This window comes from Poecile atricapillus, chromosome 2, assembly GCF_030490865.1.
Source record: "Poecile atricapillus isolate bPoeAtr1 chromosome 2, bPoeAtr1.hap1, whole genome shotgun sequence".
Classification (NCBI taxonomy): domain Eukaryota; kingdom Metazoa; phylum Chordata; class Aves; order Passeriformes; family Paridae; genus Poecile; species Poecile atricapillus.
In genome coordinates, this window is record NC_081250.1 from 16,289,461 (window position 1) to 16,312,444 (window position 22,984).

The 22,984-nt window shown below is 39.8% G+C and overlaps 1 protein-coding gene across 1 annotated transcript in view; it reads left to right on the forward strand.

The window, feature by feature from the left end:
• Positions 1 to 22,984, forward strand: part of MKX (mohawk homeobox) — a 48,980-nt gene that overhangs the window by 9,054 nt on the left and 16,942 nt on the right. Inside the window, exons 3-4 of the mRNA XM_058832097.1 lie at positions 1,473 to 1,626; positions 2,856 to 3,191. Coding sequence (XP_058688080.1) covers positions 1,473 to 1,626; positions 2,856 to 3,191 — 490 coding nt within the window. The remainder of the gene's footprint in view (positions 1 to 1,472; positions 1,627 to 2,855; positions 3,192 to 22,984) is intronic.

Consider the following 22,984-nt stretch of genomic DNA (forward strand, 5'->3'; position numbering starts at 1 on the left):
TAAGTTCTAGCTGGGACTCTGAACCGAAGCTTTGCTTTTTCTTCAGGCACATAGTGTTTATTTTTCTCATAATCATTTTACAAGAGATTATTGATCCAAAATAATTAGAAAGATACTTCTGTGTGATTTATGCCGTAACCTTAGCTACAACAGACAGATGACAAAACCAGGGTCAAAATCCATCACTAGGGTCTACAGTTTGGCTCTCTATTATGTGGGGTAGCATGTATTGATAAAAAAATGTATGAACTTGCTTTGCAGGTTGATGTAACTTCAATGGTGTGATCGTTCCCAGATCAGACTAAAATGACGTAGTCTGGCTTTCTCTGTGTGCATGCTCACAACACAACAATGTGAACAGGGCTGTAGGCTGCTAACATTCTTTACAATTTCTTTTCTCCTTTGCAAGTGATGCTACTCTGCCTCCTTCCAGAGGTCATGTCAAAATGCACTTATTCCTGCCAGGTTTAAATAGTACTTTTAACACCTCATTTATCATTAAGCAAATATCATTAGAATATAGGTCACTTGCCTCTGCTCTTTCTCATAGTAAAGGTAGAGTTATCATTATGTTCTAATTTCTATCTTTTTGAGTTGCAGTAGAATCAAGGCCAGCGTTTTCTGAGGTGTGCTTTCATGCAAAGTCACAGCAAGTATATGCATTCCATTTGGTGGTTTAATTAGCACTGCTGGCACTGAAGCCTTTTTGCTCATTCAGTGCCTAAAACACTTTGAAATACTTGTGTTTGAGCCTGACTTTGTGATGAGCCTGTATGCGAGAGAGATACTAACATGTATCCATTTTGCTATGTCAAACTCCAGAAAATGCTCTGCAGTTGGGAAGGAAGAAAAACCAGACTATTGTTTAGTAGTCACCTGGTGAGAAATTGCATATTTACTATTTTTAGGCTGTCCACAACAAAAAGAGTTTGTAAAATCTGCTGCTCTGTAGAGAAAATGGTTGATTTCTGCAGTGAGTCTAAGTACGTTGTACTCTATGTAAGACTTTCCTGATGCCCACGGCTTGTCAGACTTAGAGTTTTGTTAAAGTACAAGGGAGAATTTGGGCTTTTATATATACAGATTTAGAATGTCTTCTTCTGTTCAATAGCCTTTTTGTAGCCTACGTAAATATCAAAGAAAATTCCTGAATATTAGATATTAGTTTAATTTAGGAAGTTGGTAATATATTGAATGTTCATATTGAAAGTTCAGGGTTTTATCTTTAAAATTAAAAAAATAAATAATATAAAACAACTATTTGGGACACATTAATTGAAACCTTGTGATAATGTGGTTTTGCTAACACTTGGGAAGGGTGGGAAGCCTGACCTTGCCTTCCTGTATGAGATTCCTGCTCTGCTCAGTGGTAATTTCGTGGACTTCCTTGAGGCATACATAAAACTGTTAAGGACTCTATGGATTTATTTGTGAAATTTTCAAGGGAAACTAATATACACGTTTGTATGCAGGTATCAAACTGGTTTGCCAATGCAAGACGTCGCCTGAAGAACACAGTCAGGCAACCAGATCTTAGCTGGGCTTTACGAATAAAACTGTACAACAAATATGTTCAGGGAAATGCTGAGCGACTCAGCGTGAGCAGCGATGACTCATGCTCTGAAGGTTTGTTGATGCTCTTTTATCAATTTTAAACTAATTAAAATTTATTTAGAAAGTATTATATACCCTAAGTTAGATCTAATTTTTTAATCACAAATACCTTCAGTGGATCTGCTTTTATTTTTTTTGTGAATTAGGTTCCTTTTTTGGCTCCCAGCTAGTACGCAGCCTTGCAAAGCAGGATTGTGTAAGTTCTTCAAGGTGGCAATCTGGCTGCATGTTTTTATATTTCACTGCTGATAAAAAGATAAATGTTAGTTCATTACATTCTACAAGCCTATTCCTTTAATCTGCATTAAAAGAAAAATATTATTTCGTTTGTTGGTATAAAGAAATGAGAAATCACTTGACTGTTACTTTCCTTCATGAAAGGGCTATAGCAATATACATCATTAAAGGGAGAATCTGATTAGTGGGGCATCTTAGATGGTAAACTGAATATTACTGTTATTTTTTGATGTAGTTTGCTAGTAGCTGTTTTTCATAACATAAATCATAAAAGATGCACTGGAATTCTCTTTCTTACTCAAATTAACAAATGCAGGATTTTTTAAAAGTACCCTGTATTTTTGATAGAACTCTTATATTAATTCTGTCTGTGAGTACTTTTTTTAGACAGTTGTGACATGGAAATACAATGACAGGAACAAATCCTACAGAACATTGTCAGAAATCTGTGTGTGAATTTTTAGAAGAGTGTGTCTCAATTTGTACTCAGTTTCAAATATCTTACTTCCAATTTCAGTCTGTACTCACATTTCTTGAAAAATGTGGGAATTTACACACCTTTCTACTCTCTTCCCTTGAAAAGATTGCATGCAGAACAATTAAAATAGAACAGTTTAAGAAAATGCACCTAAATATGCTGTGGTATTCAGGCAAACCGAATTTCAAGTTATGATAGTAAGAATTTAACCTATTCACACAGCTTTTAAAATGTTTATCATTGAGTTAGGGGACTTTTCAATTTTTTTTTCCACTTGTGTTACTTATGAACATATTAGACTCAGATGGTCTTCTACAGCTAATTAATTTAGAATAGCTGGAACATCTGAGAATCATGGGAACTACTATGAGCAATGTGTGAACAGAAGGAAGTGAAAATCAGTGCCTAATGCTGAAGTTACTGTCTGTTTTAGTATATTTATCACAGTTCAAAACATGTAGAGAAAGCCTCATGTTAAATATGAAGTACTCAATGTATTACTGTATCTTTGTTCTTTTGTTTTCAGATGGAGAAAATCCTCCGAGAAACCATATGAATGAAGGGGGATATAACAAACCAGTTCATCACACTGTGATTAAAACTGAAAGTTCAGTAATAAAAACAGGAGTGAGACCAGAAGCAAGTGCCAATGAGGATTATGTGTCACCCCCCAAATACAAAAGCAGCTTACTGAATCGATACCTAAATGACTCATTGAGACACGTCATGGCTACTAATGCAGCTATGATGGAAAAAACAAGGCAAAGGAATCATTCCGGTTCATTTAGTTCCAATGAATTTGAGGAAGAACTGGTGTCTCCATCATCATCAGAGACAGAAGGCAATTTTGTCTATCGGACAGGTAAGGGATATTTTTCTGTGTGATTTCTATTACAGACATCTTCAGTAGACAGTGGTTTTTGGAATAAGTGTCACCTGATTGTGCCTTTTATGAGACTGGGCGACTTCTGTCCATCCTCTCATATGATAGTGGGTAATTCCTGTCCATCTTCTTGCATGAGAGTAGATTACTCCTATCCGTCCTCTCAGAGTGGATAAATCATGTCCACTTTTCATTCTCTGGAGAAGTTCTACCTACAGTATTACAGTTAAGTGCTGTTATTGACCTCTAATGAAGCTGGTTTGCTTTTCAAATGGAGAAATGGGGATAATTTTTGAAATGACACAGGCCACTTTTTGTCAGCACGAAGATGAGCCTAAGGAAGGAGAAAACTCTTGCACATTCAATTATTACAATAAGGGAAGACTAGAGGAGGACTGAAGTTCTCCATGGCCACAGAGGAGGAGGAGGGCTTTGAACTTTCAAGGTGGCTGTTTGTGACACTTACAAGAGTCATATTCCCTTCAGTGGAGTGCATGTGAACACCTTCCCCTTTTGTACAGTACCTTTTCTGTCCTCAGAGTGCCTTTTCCAGTATGTAACCCTTCAGTGCCCATGCATCTCTTAGGAATACAGGCATTAGTGAAGGCTAATTTCTGCATCACTCTCCAGAGCTAAAGGGCCACAGATTTGGCCATTAAATGCCTTATCTTAGTGTTTTTTGAAGGGTTACACATAGTTTATTGTTTTAATTTTATCAATAAAAACATACAAGCATGATGTAACGTCATCCACTGTGTTACCAGTCAGAGCAAGGCACATGGGACAGCCTGCTTCCTGCCAGTAAATTGTTGTAAATCAGGGCAAGATCAGGACTTGCTCAAGTCCCTGTGAGGCAGGGAATGCTGGAAGGCTCCTCTTGTGAAACTTCTGTATATCTTTGGGACATTAGGTAAAAAAAATATCATTTTGAAAAATATGAAGGTTTGCACCCCAGTGTCTGAAGGTCTCCACCAGTGTCTCGTGGTTTTGACTCATTGCAGCAGCCCCTTGTGTTGTCCTGGGCCTTTCTTGGGTTATTCTGCCAGGGACCACCCTGAGGGCAGCATCACTTTAGGGATGGAAATTGCTGAAAAGTATTGGAGGATTTTGCAGAAAGTTAATACAGATTTAGACTTTGAACTTGGTTCCCCTTGGCTTCCTTGGCAGGCAGGTTCAGGTGCCTTTGCAACCTCTCAAGTTTGCAGCATTTACTCTCTTTTATGGCACATTTCCTGTGGGTTTTTTGTCCGTGTGGAGGGGTCACAAGGCTTTTGTTGGTGGGGGATTAGGATGACGTTTTTGTGTGCAAGTTGTTGGGAATGACCAAAGAACGAGTGGGGACCCTGTAGAAAAATGGGATCTCATGGGGAGAAAGAATAGTGCACACTCAATTAATAAGTTTCAAAATAAACTCTCTCTGTTAATTTAATTTTTTTCTGTACATAGCAAATGCATTTGGTTTGCATTATAAGTATATTGTTTGCCAAGTTTTATTTTTAAGTGAAAAGTTACTCAAGAACAGATGCAGAAGCTCAGATATGTAAACTTCTGTTTTCTGTACTTTTTACTATAACCTAAAAGTGGATGCAATGACTTCTTAAAATTTATAATAAATTTGCTACTGGATTAAGTTCTTCTTGACAAATTTCAAGCTGCACTGAAAAATATGGTCATTAATGTGAAGGCTGAGGGAGGCACACTGCAACTGTGTAAATTCACCAGCTGTGCTGGAATGACTAAGAACCAGTGTATTTGTCCTTAAAGTTTGTAAGTGACACTCCTGGAACTCCTCTTGAGATTGTATTTAAGTCAGTTCCTAAATATCTTTCTTAACATTGTCACATTTTTTGAGAATAGACTAGCAGCTCTTAGGATATGGTTTCATTCTTTTTTGCACTTTGAAAGCAGACAAGCAGTATATAGAATGAAAAAAGATTATATATATATATACACATGATATACATATATGTATATACATGACTTTTTTTCTATATTGTTGCTATATATATGTACGAACATTCAGGAAATACAGGTACAAATGGGATTTTTTCCAGTTACAAGATTACAGTCCCATTAATGATTTTCTGGTGATTTTATACATGCAGGAATTAAGCTTTTCATGAAGAGAGCCGATATTTTCAAGGTATTGTCTATTTATGAAACTTACTTTCAAATAGCTGAAATTATCCACATGATTGTTAGGTAGGAAGAGATAAATAAGGATGATTTACTTTTTTTATGTTTTTTTCTTCATCATTTGAATATCTGGGTTGGCAGTTCTCAGCGCAGTACTGTACCAGAACTGTGTCTGTGTTTTCAAAAATAGCTGTAATACATTTTGGTTAAGTCAATAACAGGGTATGGCTGGATTTACCACTCTTACTCTCCTGAAAGTGGGAAGTGTATTTTTAAGTGAGATATCACTGCTTACAAGGAGTTCCCGACTGCAATTTTTTTGTAGAGCAAACCAGCTAATTTTTAGCACAAAGGAGTTGTTGCAGGATTGTCAAGTCCCTACTAGACATTTTAATTTATGAAGTCATTTTAAGCAGTATTTCAAAAAACACAGAGTGAAAACTGATCGATGTTTTATTTTTGAGAAATGCTTGGCAAGGTTGTTGTGCCTGTAAGGACAGGCAGTCACTGGAGCTTAAACTAATTCTTTATTGTGTTTCCCTGGAAAGGTAACTTTTTTGTAGCAGATGATAAGTGAGAAAGCTCATTTGCCCTGTCTGGTTCTGGTTAGGGGCTGGACCCTGATTTCAGGTACATCTCTGTGTCTGGAGCTGCTTTGCTTGCCCAGCGCCCGGGTCAGCGTGGCCCCGTGTGTCTCCACAGCCTGTGCCAAATTGACGGCCTATGAGCGCAGCCTCCAATAACAAAAACAAGAAATTGCAGTTTAAAGTTTATAAGGAAAACGGGCTGTAGAGGTTCCCATTTCAGTCATTAACATGCTTATAAACACGGGACCATATGCTACTCCAGCTTCGTGCAACTGGGAAATCCCACATAAAGATGAAGGACAGGCTATAGAACCGAGTGTCGGCAGAGCAGCCTGGTTTTATACCCCCACGCAGTTCTCGTGAGCTGATGGGAAGCGGTGTCAGTGCTGGAGCAGGAGCAGCGAGCCCCGAGCGGAGCCCTCGCAGGTGCAGTGCCCACAGTGCCATTTCCCAGGCCTGGCGAGCCGGGCAGCTGCGGACAGTGCAGGCAGAGCCGAGCAGCCGGGGAGGAGTGCAGCCGTCTTGGGTATGTCACAGGCTTCTGTGAGCCCTTCTGTCGTAAGCTGATACTCTTATGTATATAACAGGACGTGCACAAGTGTGTTCACTTAAAGCAGAAAATTCCAGTTCAGATCAATCCTGGTGCAGGTAAAATATGTAAGTATATATAATTGGTCAAATATGCATCTTAAACTGATGACTGAAAGGCTTGGTTCAGTGTTTTTGTTTAGTTAAAAAGCCGTGTTGGAGAACTGGTTTTCACTAACTGCTTGGCATGCAGTCACTCACAGCGGGCTCTCTGTGTGACAGGAATAAGTGAAACCAGACTTGTCTACCTGTATTTGTTGTACAAATGCATACAGAAATAGCAGTCTTGACTGCAACAAGCACTCCAGAGATCTACAAGGAACAGATCTAATGTTGGTAGTGAAGCTGAATATAAATCTGAAGAGGCAACGTCAGTCTTTGGTTTACAGATCGCTAAAATGCTGACTTTTCTGTAATCACGCTGCAGTGCTCCCTGAGTACCCTATTGTCAGTCACCTGCAGAAACAAAACGTTCTGCATTGTTGTAGCACAAGGAAATGAAAAATTCCCAGCTTTCTGGGATGTCATTGTCTAGTGAAGGAAAGCAAAAATTTAAACAAGAGAAAAAGAGATGAAATGGCAGGACAGGGAGTCCTTTTTCTGTGGGCAGATTTTTCATTGATTTCACTTTATATGTTACTTAGCACAGTAGAAAAGCCAGAACAAATAAAAACAGTGAGGAAACTCAAGACTTGCAGGCCTGGAAAAGAGCATGGTTTTAAACAAGTGCTTGAATGACTGGCTGATTTTTGAAGATGTTTGATCTCTATTTTTAGACGCTTATACTCAGGAGTACGTTCTGTTTCTGATGTTTTCATTACTACTTTCTTTCTTTCTTTCTTTCTTTCTTTCTTTCTTTCTTTCTTTCTTTCTTTCTTTCTTTCTTTCTTTCTTTCTTTCTTTCTTTCTTTCTTTCTTTCTTTCTTTCTTTCTTTCTTTCTTTCTTTCTTTCTTTCTTTCTTTCTTTCTTTCTTTCTTTCTTTCTTTCTTTCTTTTCTTTTCTTTTCTTTTCTTTCTTTTTCTTTCTTTTTCTTTCTTTTTCTCTCTCTCTTTCTTTCTCTCTTTCTCGCTCTCTTTCTCTCTTTCCTTTGGATCCTGCAAACACAGTGATTTATAAAGCATGATCCTGGGTCATTTATTATAGCACACTGAGCACCTCTGATGACACCCTTGGCACTCTGCAGGATCAGGCCCACATTCCTGCAGAGCACTTAAATGTAAGGGTGTAGCCGTGCACATAAATACTATAGAGGGACACAAACTGCAGAACAGTGCTGTGATTTTGTGTGGTCCTTGACGACTTCTCCTCACAATTTAACATTTTTAGAAATTAACATGTAATTTAAAAATAAGCCATAAAATTTGAAAGCATAATATGAACACAATGGAACCTGTTCTCAGAAACAACTCAAGGGACCCACAAAAACTGCTCGCCGCAGTGATTTTTGCAAGCTGGATCTAAACGGTGCTGGAGACCTTGGGGATACTTTGAAGTAAATGGTAACCTGGGAGAGCTGAAGGAGGTCTTTTTTGCAGATCCTAATGTCATCCAGAAGTGAAATGTAAAAGGTGAATGTCAAGTACAGTATTAAATGCACACAGCAGCATAACTGCAATTTGAAGGTTGCACAGTTAAGATCGTATTTCTGCAGGAATTTTATTATTACATGACCTGATTCATCAACTAAAATAGCCTGGAATTGAGAATTGAGGAGAAGATTGTGTTTAATTTACTGTTCTGTTGTTTTTTCTAAAGAAAGAATAAAAGGGAATGGCTTTACTACACGGGAAGCATCAGGTTTAATATACCAGATGTGATAGCCCAAACTTCAAAGATCCCACCCGTTCCCTGCTACTTTGGTTTACTTTTTGCATTTCTTTCAGTTAAAACACCAAAAATCAAATAAGCTGGTTTTTTAGTTCTCTTTAATTTCTTTATTTCTCAATACCTGAGCTGCAAGGGGGATGAGTCAGGATTCTCTCCATGCAACCCCAAAAAACAGTGCTTCATCAAAACTGAACCTTTTTTGTGGGAAGGTAGCAGTTCCAACCCCGCTCAGGTAGGAAAATGGAGGAAAAGAGCACTGAGTGGGCTGGGAAGAACAACTGGGGGCAGAGCACTGTCCCAAAAGCCTGGGCACCCAGGGACTGCCTGGAGCCAGCCCTACTGAAAGGAGAAGCAGCACACTTGGCACTGCAGTTTTCCTGTGCCACTTCACTCCATTCTTTTATTGGAGAAGAGAGTATTTGTTTTCTCACAGGTGCTGGATGCAAAAACAGCGCATTCTTGTTTTATCTGTTTGTTTTCAGATGCAAAAGGTTATGAATGTTCAAGGCTTTTTTCCCCCCATTTAAACCCAAAATATTAAAGATTCCAGAGATCCGCCTCTATGTAGATAAGATGTTCTTCAAATAGCAGCATATTTGTTCCTGTTCTATAATTCAGGTATAATTGCTTTGGAGACCCCACAAAGCAGAGGGGAACTGTGGGAATGTCTTCTGGTTTTGCTTCTGTTGATGTCATGGCAAGTTTTCCACATGCTTCAGTAAAAACTGTCTAGAGCCAGTTGTTTGGCTGCAGAGGATTTTCCTCAAATCGGCTTGCTTCAGAGCAGCACGTGTCAGGACTCCTGACAGCTTTATCAATGTAGAGAATGAGATGTTCTTGAATGAATGATTTGAAATGGAAAAGATTACAGCATTTGACCAAAAAATCAGAGAAGACACCAAAAAAATCAGGGCACCAGCTGTGTTTCCATGGCCACAGGTTATCGCTGCCTGTGCCAGTATAGTAAGCTCACCTTTATTTTTCCAAGACCACTGAAATTTTCCCAATGCAAATATTCACAGCAGTGGCCAAAAAGTATCAGACCTGTGTGCTTTCCCAAGATCTCTCTCAGACACAGCAGGAAAAATGTGTGGTACTGTCACCAGTCTCTAACAACGATATATTTTAATACTCCTCTTTAGAGTTAGTCAATGCTCCAGGCCTCAGCAAGGGCTGTTCTCTGGCAAGCCTTGGGCTTCACTCATTTAGTGAAGGTGTTTTCAGAGAGAAAAAAATATCCCCATTTTCCCATTGTTCCAAATGTCTTCCCAATTACACTTGGTTTTAAAACCTGGGGCCAGCCAAAATGTGAATGTTTCAGGAAATTATGTGCATGGAAAAACACATAGTCATAAATCAGACTGTTTTCCAGTTTTAGCTCTAGACTGCATAGTTAGTAATGAATATAATAGGGAAATTAGAAAATTAGCAGTTAATTTAAGGATATTTAAAGAGTGTGTGAAACTACAGCTTGGGAAAACTCATTTAGTGAAATGGATGTGATTCCTTCTCCCCTTCCACTGCCTGAGCAGGATTTTCCCCGGTAGCCAAATTTGTGTGCAGATCTCTTGCAGCAGAAACGCCAGGCTCATGTGCTGCCTTGCCATGTCTTCTGCCATGATTCAGGGGTCCCTCAGCCATGCAAACATCAGCCAGCTGCAGCCATTGCTGCAAAAAGAAACACTGCTCAGAGAGGAGGGCAGAGTGGGGCTTGGGGGAGATAACAAGATGAGGTCAATGAGCCATGTACCAGCTCAAGCAGGGCAGCAGAAAGCCCCGGGTGCTGCAGCCCTGGTGCAAGAAGCAGGGACAGAGCAGGGCAGCACCAGGCAGGAGCAGTGGCTCACATCCCAAGGGATGTCTCCATAGCCTTGCTGCCTCACGCTGCCTTGGTGTGCATGCAGGGCCCTGGCACTGCAGCTGTCCCCCAGCGTGCTTCTGAAGGCACCAACAAGGGGCTACATGCTCTGTCCCTTACCCAGGAAACCCAGCAGCAAAATGTGAGTATCAGCTGTTTGTGCCAAAGGGAAGATGTAGGCCAATGAACTTGAAAAATATGGCATGATTTTATACATGGAATAGCAAAAAAGAGGAACAAAACACAGAGATGTGTGCTGTCACCTCATCAGAAGTAGCTTAGAAATCACACACGACTTTATGTATCGGTGATGGGGAAGCACTTTTGAGCAGATAAAGCCATGGCCAGAGGCAGATCACTGGGTTGCGAGCAAGACTTGTGCTGGCTCCAACACTGAAATGTGCCTGTTCTGCTCCTCAGGGCTCTTGTGGGACTGCAGCTGACTCTGCTCCTGCACCAAGACATCTGCCCATGGCACCTGCATGAAGAAAGAGAAATTACAGGGACAAACCTCTTCTTTATTGCCCAGTGGATCAGTTTTACATATGAAATCTATAATCTTCATCACAAGTAACCACTGCCTTTGGTGATTCTTACTAACATACTAATCTGTGTGCGGTGCAGGTGTGACCAGGAGGGGACAGGGTGCAGACAAGGCAGGCACAGGCAAGAAGGGGAAAAAAGGGCTGGACTTTTCACATTCTGGCTGAGGCAGTAAACTTAAAGGAATGGCAAGCCCATAAAAGTTTCACTTCATTCTGGAAAAACATCTGAATTGAAACTTCACACCTGGCATGGGTTTTCTGCGTGTCCCAGCCTCCTTCCGCCGCTGCTGGGGAGAAATAACGCGACTTTGGGTAACTCCTGGTAGATCCTGCTTCTAGCGCAGACTGTCCCTCGTGCAGTGTTACATTGCTGCTGTTCATGTTGCTGTAGTTAAGGTTGTACCTGTGTTTCCATTAGAACCCTTTTAATCTGCAAATTTATGACCCAGCTGTAAAAATTCAATCCAGACTGAAACTTGGCATGAACAGTGTTCACTCTTCCATCTGTGGAAGGGATTTAAGCAGGTACATCCCAGTAATAACCATCTGAGTTAGGCTTGTAAATTTGGAGCGTGATGACTGGTGAAAAAAATTGTGAGCTTCTCAGTAGTCCTGGAGTCTGAAATATTTTATGCTTGTGGTAAAACTAGTGAAAAGCAGCTTGTTTGTATTCAGTCATACAGCTGTAAATAAAGAAAATGGTTTGGGTCTTCCTCTGTTTGCTCACATGCACAAACACATGCATTTTCCTTACCATAGCAAGATTTTGATATGAGTGGCAAACATGTGAAACTCTCCAGGCTCGTGCACCGAAGCAGAGTTTGATGATGTCAAGTAGGTTAAGAAATTGTTTTTGTGCTGGTGAAAATGGTAGAATTTATCTATTGATTGTAAGAAGAAAAAAGTAGGGAAATAAGAAAATGGGGTTGTTTTGTTTTAGGTGAGGGTTTTTATTAAATTCTTCTTAAAATACTGTAAAAACTGATACAGTATTGAACTGCAAAATTAGTTTTATTCATCATTTCTTTCTCCCATTTTAATTTTCTTTTCTAAAAAGCTACACACTGAACGTGCCTGATCAGATAAACTAGTGATCTTGGCTGATCCAACAAATCCTATTTCCCTTTGCAGGTTTGTGGTTTTTAAAAATAATTCTGTAACCTGAAAAAAACCCCACCTCCTTTATGCGTTTAACTGAATTTTTTTAGGTCATTTGTCCATAATGTGAATACCAGAAACATAATGATGAAAGCAGTTTAGTGACTTCTGATATTCTATGTGTATTCACAGAGAAGCTTTTGGGAGGGTTTTGACACAATTTGAGAAGCAGATTGAAGGGATATCTGCATGGAATAATGCTGGGCTGTGGATGAGCTTGTACATTCAATTCAGAAAATGTCAGGAACCTTTAGGTATTGTTTGGTGAGTGGGAGTTTTTTCAGTTTGAAGGAGAAAGTGGAGCGGTTTTAAAAACACCTGTTCTGCAAAACCCTGTCTAATATTCGTCTGTAGAGGTTAATTTCTAATTATCCAGAAAACCAGAGTTGGATTCAGTGATATTAAATCCACTTCACTACAGACTTAAAAAATTCAGTATGAGACAAAGAGACAGATGTGGAAATGACCAGTGATTACTAAAGACCTGTTGAGGTCTTTTATGCTTTATGGCATTAAATTGGCATCAAATCACCACTTTAGATCTGCTAAAGGAGAAATATGTCCTAACAGTAAAAGCATGCAAAAGGCTTGTATAAGTGACTTTGATGTGTGCTACCAAAAAAAAAAAAAAAAAAAAAAAAAAAAAAAAAAAAAAAAAAAAGCAGGAGTTTAAAGCAGGAAGGAGATTTGGAGAGGTAAACTGCATTGTAGAAAATCTGGAAAAGTGAAAAACAATTCAAACAGAAAAAGATTAGATAAACATTTGAAGCTGGAACAGCTGAAGAGAAACACAAAAATAGGTAAAGCAAAATTCCAATGAGCCATGAAATCTGTTTTCCTTAATTTTTCACAGTGGCCTTGAAACCTGATGTCAGAGACTCTATCTCTGTTCTTTCACTGATGGCCAGAAATTGAGGTTATGATGACCAGATCGTTTGGTATGGCACTGACATTTCAAGTTAAAAGGGACTGCCAAGACTCTCAGTTATGACACTAAAATATACCACTATTTCTAGAGCCAATTTTCAGTCCCTCCCTCATGCCTCCACATTGATTTAGGCAACAGATGCGCGAAAAGGAAAGCAACATTCAAAATAATCCCCTAGCTGAGGCTGGGGGAAGGCTGGCTAGTGGGCTGTAGCCAAAATTCCTTAAATGTTACAATGTTTTACATTTCTAAATGTAAAAACTTTCTTTCCAATGTGAGGTACCAGCCAAATGTCTTAGTTACGGTATCTCAGAGTGAAAACTGGCATGTGGCCTTGTGGTCATTTGTGGGTATTGACAGATTTACACCCTCGAAGATCAAATTAAACTTTGTCGGTTTCTCCATCTCCCCTTACTTTGTCAGGGCTTCTTGTCTCCCTGTTACTATTTGTCAGCTTAAATCCTGTTTGCTGGAAAAATGAGGGCTCTTCAGGACCTGGCTCTTCAGGAGCAAATTGCCTCAAATTCTTTCTGCTAGCCAAGGTATTTTGTAATGCATTGCAAAACAGAGGCAGGGTTGCGCTCCTTGCACTAGATGTACTTTGTGGGCTAGACACTGCGGGCAGTTTAATGAGGTCTTGGTGTGCTGGAGAATTTGTGTCGGCCCTTGACTTCAGGGAGACTTTTATCCCAGGTCCCTGTTTGTCTAAGTGCTCTTTCTACCCCAAGGAGCAGGATCTGGCTTTGTCCCATTGTGGGCTGCACTGTGCAGTCTGGACTGATGGCTGCTCCGGGAGAAGGTTCCAGAGTTGGTGTGCAAATCCAGTGGTCTGCTCCTGGCTATTTATGGCAGATTTGCACTGCGGTGGTGGATTGTCCATTACACAGGCACACTAAAATTCATGGTCCTGCTTTTCTCCCTCTTGTGCTGTTTAGCTGGGGTAGCTGTTGATGTCTGCATCAAATTAATTTCCTTGGGATCATCTTCAAATAGGAGCTTCCTCCAGAAGACAGCAGCCTTTGTTCCTCTATCAGAGAAAGCTCTGGGTGTCTGTCTGTGCCAGCAGTGTCAGAGAAAGCCATGTGCAGCCTGTGAAATTTATGTCTGCAGGGGGAACAGGGATGCTGGGTGAAGCCTGGAGCCCCTCTCTCTCTGCAATATCATAATTACAATAGTTCTGGGCTTCCTACTTGTTGAATCTCGGTAGTGCTGGATGTTTAGGGATACTTTTTGAAGTGAAGAGAAACCAAAAAAGCTGTCCTGCTCTGGCCAGCACTTGAGATGGTAGTGGTGTTCGTAACATATACGATGTTTCAGATATATATACATATGCATAGATGCACACAGATTTTTTTAGTGCTCTATTATGATGATGATATCTGTGGAATTCAAGCACGTTCTCTCGCTGTTTTGCTGTGCTTGCACCTTCAGCTCAGAGCTGTGCAGAAGTTTACCATAGCAGTGAATTTTGCAAAGACAGAGGAAAAGAGGCTCCCAACTGTATTGTCTACAAACAATGACATATCTTGCTTTCAAGTCCCATACCTCACTGAGTTGCTTACTCCAGATTGCCGCTGCAAAGCTGAAAATCCTTTTCACAGAAGTCAGCAGAGAAGACAAGGCTGACCTGCAGGTATTGATCCCAGTAATCCTTTGTTTCATGCAAAGGCTTATTTCTGCTGTCTAAACTGATGTGAAGAAATGCTTGTTTAAACATTTAAATGAATAAAAATGGTGGGTGTCTTTATAAGCCTGTTTTCCTCTCAATATTTTGTCCCAGCCTTTCTGCTGCTGTTTTCACTCCTTGTCTAATGAGACTGTGAGTGATAATTTCTCCTTACTACAAGTGCAGATAAGCATTAATTTGCGTTTATTACATTTGCTGTGAATCTCTAAATGGAAAATGTCCTTAATGTTTCTCATTCTTCTATACCTCATTCAACTCACAGATTCACAGCCCTGATTCTCTTCTCTCTTATTTCAGAAGGGGTCGATAATTATATCTATACTCAACTCAAAGGGCCTTTATCTTCACCTGATAATTGAGGCACTCAGATATGTTTTAAAACCAACCCTTGGAAGTGCTTGGAAGTGCAAAAATCCAATTTCCCAAGAACTGATCTGGGGTTTGAGTGTTTTGGCCCCAAAACACGCTGCATGATTTGACACATGATGTTCATGTGTTCACAAAGCTTTCCAAACTTCATTTTGTGAACTCCTGCTGCTTTCAGTGGGATCTTTGCTCGCCAACCAGACTGTGACCCCCAGAATATAAGTGAGAATATAAGTGCTCATATTTGGGTACTCCTCATCCTTCATTCCTTGCACAAAATAGGAAAAATAAAGGCTGTATTCAGTGCTGCAGTACTGCTGCATTTGCTGAGGTTTGGAGAGCTCTGACATCTCTCCATGGGCTTTATGGCTGCTCAGAAACACCCCTTCCCTGTCCAGAGCAGTGGCAGCACTCAGCCTGACATGAGCCCACCAAAACCCTCTCCTGCCTCATGGCTGTGTCACCTTTCCAATATGTCTGGACAGGCTCCAGACAGTGGCTTCACACTCCCCACAGGACCAAAAGTCTTTTTACAGAAGGTACGGGAGGCAGGTCTTCTGAGGTAAACTCCTCATGAACCACTGGCTCCTGCCCACCGTGTCCCACCACACAACACCTTCAGCCCACAGCCCACGGGGAACAGGAGGTCTCGGCAAAAGGCCAGGTGTGAGCGAGCTGGCCAGAGTGAGTGTTGGAGAGGGGTGTCTGAAGGAGGTAGCAGGGAGAGATGGGTTTGTCCTGCCCCTCGGGGTATGAGGGACACGGTGCAGTGCGTTATCCAGTAACAGGGCTCGCCTTCGTCCTTGGAGAGCTCTGCTTCATCCAAGGATTTTGCTCCCTTGGCCCCTGCAAATCTTTACAGCTGGAATATGGGTTTAGGTAAATCAGACGCCTTGAGTTCACAAATACAGGGTAACTGTTTGGAGAGGAGAGGAGGGAAAAAATCAACAAAGGCCTTTGATATATTGTATGTCATCCATACGTGACACTCCAAGACCTTCAAATGCTTAAACTGAAAACTTAAATATAATTTAGTTAGTAAAAATATACCTTAGTTATAATAAAATGATAATAGTGGAACTTGGCAACAGAGCCGCTAATAAATACTACTTTTGAAATGTGCCTGGGATCCAAGTACATACTCTTTTACTGTGTAGTTAAAGCATATGGCAGGACATGCTAGACCAAGATTTTCTTTTTGTCTTTCCAGTGGAAAACTAAAGTTCTTTGTTTAAGTGAAGCCTGTTGGGAATTTTTTTTAAGTAAAACAAGGAGCTAAGGAATTCCATTTCCTTTTGCCAACTTTTTCTTTTCCTCCTTCAAGCCAAATTATCGATTAATGGGGCATTAAATAACAAATACTGCCTAGTTAGAATCATACACTTTTTTACTTAGGCTCTTTCAATACTTTCTTATTGGTGCTTCAAACACAGCTGAATTAAAAGATGAGATACTTTATTGGGAAAATGCTACCCTTTCTAAACCTTTTTGACCTTATAAAAATAAAGGTCAGTAATCTGAAAGTCATTCCATTTACATACTTACCCTATTTTTGATTGTTTAAATGGAAAAAAAAAAAATCTGTACTCCTTTAAGGTCTTCTTCCTGAGATTCATTCTTTGCCTTCCTCATTAGCTGTCTCCATTTCGGTACCCTATCGTTTTGCCAGCAGAGCAGCCAAGTGAATGCTTGACCATATTTTTGTCTGGCTCTAGTGAAACCGTGATCTGACAATAGAATACTTTTCTCTGGGTTTTCCTTCTTCCCCTGGGGAACCATACTTCAAGGGCAACCTGCTTGTCCAGCATATGAACATGTGGAAAATCCACTGCTATGCACTAATGATTTTCAGATGGGCAATTGTTGCTGAAAATCATCCCAAGAGCGGCAGCTTCTCCATTGTAGCACCTTACCACTGAGGGATCACATTGCTTGTAGCTGCTCTGGAATAAACCCTTTTCATTTATGTGCAGGGTGGTGACATTTGCTGCATCACACATATGTGGTGACAAAATTTAAGGGAAAAGGAGGTACAACTTACAGTTGTGGTTATTTTTTGGCCATTGAGACATGCATCAAAATCTGACGCTTATTTTAGATTGAAAGTATAAGTGTAGGAAAAAGTTGAGCTCTGCCAAAGATTCACAACAGCAAGGCAGAAGCACCCTAAATATTGTCCACAAATTAATAGCTTTCAAACTTGTGTTTTAAATATTTACAAGGAAACTTGTCACACTCTGGGAGAGAGAAAAATGAGTTTTAAATTTTAAATAACTTCTATTACTGTTCTTAGAATATGCATTCTTTTTAAACAACTTTCACTTTTAATCTGTAATTAAAGCCAAAGTTTTCTTTTAATTTTAAAAGCTTGTCCTTGGACTAAAACAACATGGAACATTTTTAAACATCGATCCAAGCTGCTGTAGATACATTTTATTAAAACCACAGAGCCTGCAGTTGGATTCCTTGCTTTGCCAGATCGACTATGAACTGTAAGTGTGGCAGTAATGATTGTGGAGTTCTGGATGCTTCACTAGCAGTGAGGAGGGTTGTTTTTCTGGAGTTGTTCCTCCCTTTGGGCCCTATTCATGAATGACTTAATCTCTGTCTATGATCAAATGTCGTGCAAGTTACTGTGCACAGAAAAATCAAGGAATGCTTCTCTTTCCTGCGTTCCTTACATGGAATTGCTGAGCCTGCCCAGCAAGCAGTTGGAGTGTGGTAAGGGTGGGAAGCAAGCAGCAACAAAAACACACAGAGAAAACCACCAGAAGCAATATAAAAAGAGTGAGACAAAGAAAACAGGGAAAATTTTGTAAGATCTGGTGTGCAAGTTGGACTGAGCCATGCACAAGACAGCTCCAGCTTGTCCAGGCAGCACCAGCCGGAGGGGAAACTGGGCTTTCAACTGGGGAGTGTTACAGGGGCAGTTTGTTCACCATGAAAAATAAAAGTGTTCCCCAGTATTTTGTCTGTAGTGCTGGCCATAAAGATGATTTCTAGTGCATGTTTCTCTTAGCTTGTTTGGTCTTGAAAAGCAAACATTACATGATTTGATGGGCAGATCTCAAGAAGTTCAGGGAGCAAATGCTTCTTAGTTTTTCTGTTTCTTGACCTAATCGCTTGTGTGGTAATTCTGTCCTTTCACAGGATGTTACACCACTTTATTTGAGGCCAAGAGTAAGACTTTCATTACTAGTGATATTGGTTACACAATGCATGCCATGCAAGGAACTTTTCTTGTGATGTTTTGGTATTTTGTTAGAGATCTAGCAGAATAACGGGATGAAGTGGTGCATAGCTGTCTCCATATTTATACAGGTCTCTTCCTTCTTAAGTTTCAACAAAGTTTTCACTTCAGCTCGGGTCTGTTCTCAGTTAAGAGTGAAGAAAGGACTTACGTTATCAGAGTTGTTTTTCTCATCACCAACACCCTGCAGCCGCTGCATGAAATTCTGTCTGTCTCCGTGCCCTAGTGTGAGGACAGATTGCTATAGCAGGACTCCCACGCCAAACAGTCACTGGTGGCAAATGGGAAATAACTTGACTCAGGTGCTGAACTTCCCCAGCTGTTGGTGGGAGTTACACTTGTTTGTCCAGGACAGTGACTGGAATAGTCGTTTAGCTCTTTTTGAGGTATTTTCCATCCCTTTAGTACTGGCAGTGGACTTAAAAGATGTAACTCTCTTTTCAGGTAGGTCATAGCTGGAGTATCATTTTAGCTCTAGGAGGGAAAAGATAGAAGAAAGGATAGAGAATGAAGGGGAAAAAAGAAGCTCAGAGCCAGGAAATAAATACAGGTAGGAAAATAAAGAGAAGAAAGTTATGGAAGATTGTAAAGAGAGGATAGTGCTGGGAGAGGACGCAGAAAGGGGAATGCAAGATTAAGGACAAGAACAAAAAGGAAAAGGAAAGAAAAGGGATAAAAGGGATGAAGGCAAGAAAATAAAATACTGAGGAAACAGGTATGGAAATAATGGTAGGAATCTGGAGTGTAACAGGGAAGGGTTCTAGAATAAATTAGAGAAGTGTAGGCGATAGTAGCATTTTTAACAGCCCAAAATTAGAAGTTTGATATTTTCCATTTCAACGTGTTTGAGAAATGAGGGTAAATAAGCATTCAAGATACTGCCACCCTTCTTGGAAGGAACCATTGTGTCCAATTGTGATGTCTTGGCATTTTTTTTCCATGTTACACAGGCTAAGAGCAAATAAACTTCCAGAAAAGGGTATGACCTTGCTTAGGATACAAAGCAAATTAATCCAAACTGTTGCTCCACAACTTAGGGCAAAAACATAGCTTAGTCTGGGACTGGGAAATACTCCAGTGCTGGTGGCAGTGGTAGTAGTGATGGAGGCATCTGTTCGTGTGAGGTGTGTGGTTATTAATTTCCCAGTCTCTTGGTGCATCTGCAATCCCTGACTAAGCTGGACACAAAAGTATAGAATGCTTCTCATATTTTGGCTTAATGATACCCAATCCAGACTTTGGCAGATTCCACCAAGACCTGTTTTGAAAACTGTAAGTAGTTTTCAGGCTACTGTGAGACAATTTGGCCAAGTGTGGAGGCTTCCTTGGCCCAGAGTTCCTGAAAGTTTTAACTTCTTTTAGGTCTGCTCCTTTCTGTAAATTTTTCAAACGAGATATTCTCTTTGAGAATTTTTCAAGTCATCCTCTGTAAGTTACAGAGAGAAATCTTCTTAACCTAATGCATAGCTGGCTGGGGGTGGTGTCTTTGTGCTCCTCTGAGACAAGCATCTGTCAGTAGAGTAGAAAGGACATCACCTGGGATGGACTGGTTGTTTGATCCTGTATGTCAAAACATGCATTCCTATACAGTTCATGGTATTTATGAACCTAAAATATGTCATGCCAGATCTGATATTTACACATATAATTTTCAAGTTCAACAGAAGGTTTTGTTTCTTTTCCCCCCATCATTTTTTAAAGAAACAGAATATATCTGAATTAAAAACATGATTGGTGATGGTGAGTGGGTGGTTCTGTTTACCCTGCCACATTATATAGTACCACTTTTACTCCTTGTTTGGATAGCAGTCACAAGACCTAGATATCAAGCTGTGAAAGTATTTTTCTTGCAGCAGCCTTTCTTTTTTTGGCAGGCAGTGGCTTTGGAGATGCCTCGCATTTTGTCATGTGATTGGACTGCTGATGAGGTTTCTGTGTTGCCTCATTTTCCTGGATTCCATCTGAATTAACTCTTCTTTGGGTCACAGTCATTAGCACACTTCTGAACGAGTGGGGCTTTGCATCATAGTGTGATGAACACTAATACTTAATCTCTGTAAGGAAACACCCTGTAAAGAAGGAAGTTGCTGCATTTGTTCCACGTGACAGAAATCTGTTTTCTGTACCTCCAGCTGTCCACATTGAAAACACATTCCATCTTCACAGTAATGTTCCTTCATGAAACAAGGGAAAATGAGGGGAAATTACTTGTATGTAATTGTTCCATCTAAAAATATTCAGCTTAGTCTTGTAAACACATAAACTAGTTCTTTGTAAACAAGTCTCTTAATTTTCTTTAAACTGAATATTTAGATGTTATGTTAGAGAAGCTGGGTGTATCAAACACATATGGTTCCTATTGCATCAGGGGCTTTCTTAATTTTTGAGTTCTAATTGAAGAGACATTTTTCAAAGCATGCTAACTTTACAGAAACTAATCTGACTCTGTTTGGTCTAGGCTTTATTCTTCCATCTATCACCACACTCTGGAGACATTTTCCACTTTAAATGTGCAGCAGTAACAATATACCTCATGGACTTTGAATTGCCTTCAATACTTCCAGTGTGTGATGTGGAAACACAGTTTGGGGTAGTAGAAGTTGGGGAACTTCCAGGGGATTGATTACTTGAAGGGGAGAGAATTAGGAAGAGGCATCAGGGAAGAAATGAGAGTAAGGACTATAATTTATTCATAAGTTTTTTGCCTTATTAATGGATAATTTATAACACAAAATGGCCTAGACCAAGTAGTATCTTTAAGTGGACAAAATTTCTATCCACATCAGAGAAATACTGCAGGTCTCCTTCAAAATATAAGATACTCCATAGATGTCACAAAACAACTATTTCCCTCAGATAACACAGAATTTCAGTTTAACATCCAATATGTATTGATTTTCCCTCTTACAAATAATAGGCGGAGAACTATTAAGTTTACACTTGAGGTGGGTGCATTTGAAATAGAAAACACATTTCTATCTCAGGCAGTGCTGTTCTGGTTTCTGCTGGTGTGGGCTTCCACTGCAGGTGCATGCTCTGCAGAGAGCTGAGCAATGCCCTGCGCTTGCAGGTGGTGATGGGGCAGGGTGTCTTGGAGAGCTGAGTTAGAGCCCCCTCTCCAGCTGCACCCTGAGCCCTTTGCACTGCCTGTGCTGGCTCTGACCTGTGCAATGAGTGCACCACGTTTGCCACTGACTTGGGTCTGAATTCTGGATAAATCCACCTTTCCCAAGCACAGAATATTTAACAATAAATTGCCTTTTTTTTTCTTCCTAATCCAATAACATGCACAATATAAAGTCCACAAAGGTCAAAAGGTCATAGAGGTAAATTTATTTATTAAATGGAAATACTTGGTCCAGAAACCATTATGAATCATTTTGGTGTTTTAAGTTCAGGATGCAGAGTAAATTATTCCAAAAATAATGGTAGCCAAATGTCATTCCCTCCAAGCGTTTGTGTAATATCTATTTATCTGTGGGCAGATGACTGCTATGTATAATCAGAGGCAGACTTTTGTCAAAATGAGACTAAGTAAACACAGCTGAACACAAGCAAGTTGGACTACATTTTTTTCAGTTCTGCCAGCACCATTATGACCTTGAAAATGAATGTTTTTTCAGAGCAATCTGCTTTCAATATGCGAGAATTTTTAATGTTTCAAATTAACAAGTGTTGATTGAAAATTTGTTCTGTTTAATTTTAATATTTTTGTCCAAATAAATGAAAAGTGTGTATTTGTCCAAAGGAAGGCATCCTTTCTGCTGCTTGCAAAGTAGGGGTGTTTTGTACAGAAGTGTTTCTTGCATGTATCTATGTGAACAACAACAACAGTTAGGGTTGTAAACTCATCTGAAACTTCATCATATAATCAGAGAAAATTTTCTATTGTTTGCTTGAAACATAAATGCTTTTTTTTATGTTCTGTGCAAGAAAACGTAGAATTTAGGCAGTGGATTTTATGCCATTACATTATTTAGATATTGTCTTCATTATCCTGGAAAACATAGGACTATTTATAACTTTTTCCCGTTTTTCTGAAGCTTAATATCCTTCTAAACTTTTTGTACAGACCCTGTTTTTCTCTGATACCCCAAAAGAAACAAGTCTGACTTTACTGCCAAACAGTACAATTTAAATCTTAGTTTTAACATGTGGATTTTCTGCTTTTAAAGTACCAGTCATTAGAACAGAGAACATTTTGCTCCCTTGATTTTAAAGGTCACAGCATTTGGAGCTCAGAGAAGCTTTGGAGACAATTCAAATAGGAGTCCTGATCAAAAATTTGTCTTTCAGTAATTACAGCGAGTGAGTGTCATCCATTGCCAATATCTGTGCTTCAAGGCACTTCTTTCAAAGGGATCTTTTTTTTTTCCATTTTAAGTGCTGTATAGAAACCAACTAACATACCAAACTCAGGAGTAGGACATGTGCACAGAGTTGTGGCCAGGGGAAACTTTCCCAAAGTCTTTGTGCTTCATATTCACAAGTCATGCTTCCCAATCTGACTCTTTGAGGGGCAGCAGTTACCAATTTCTACCCAGTTTGTACAGAACAAGGGTTTAATGCCAGCAGCTGAACATGCACAGCACCTCCTATTTGATGGGTTGCTACAGTGTGAATTTGGCTTCCCAACAGGTAGTCCTTGGATGTTTTTTGAAAGTATTCTTGCTTCAGTTTTCTCTTCCCCTGTTGTACTAGAGAAAGAAAAATGAGGATCCAGCTGGAAATGGGGAGGAAGAGGAAAAAGACAGATGTGATAGAAAAGAAGACAACACAATTGAGATGCAATTTTGATGGAAAATTGCAATCATTGGATATGGCTGAACATTCCTATATTT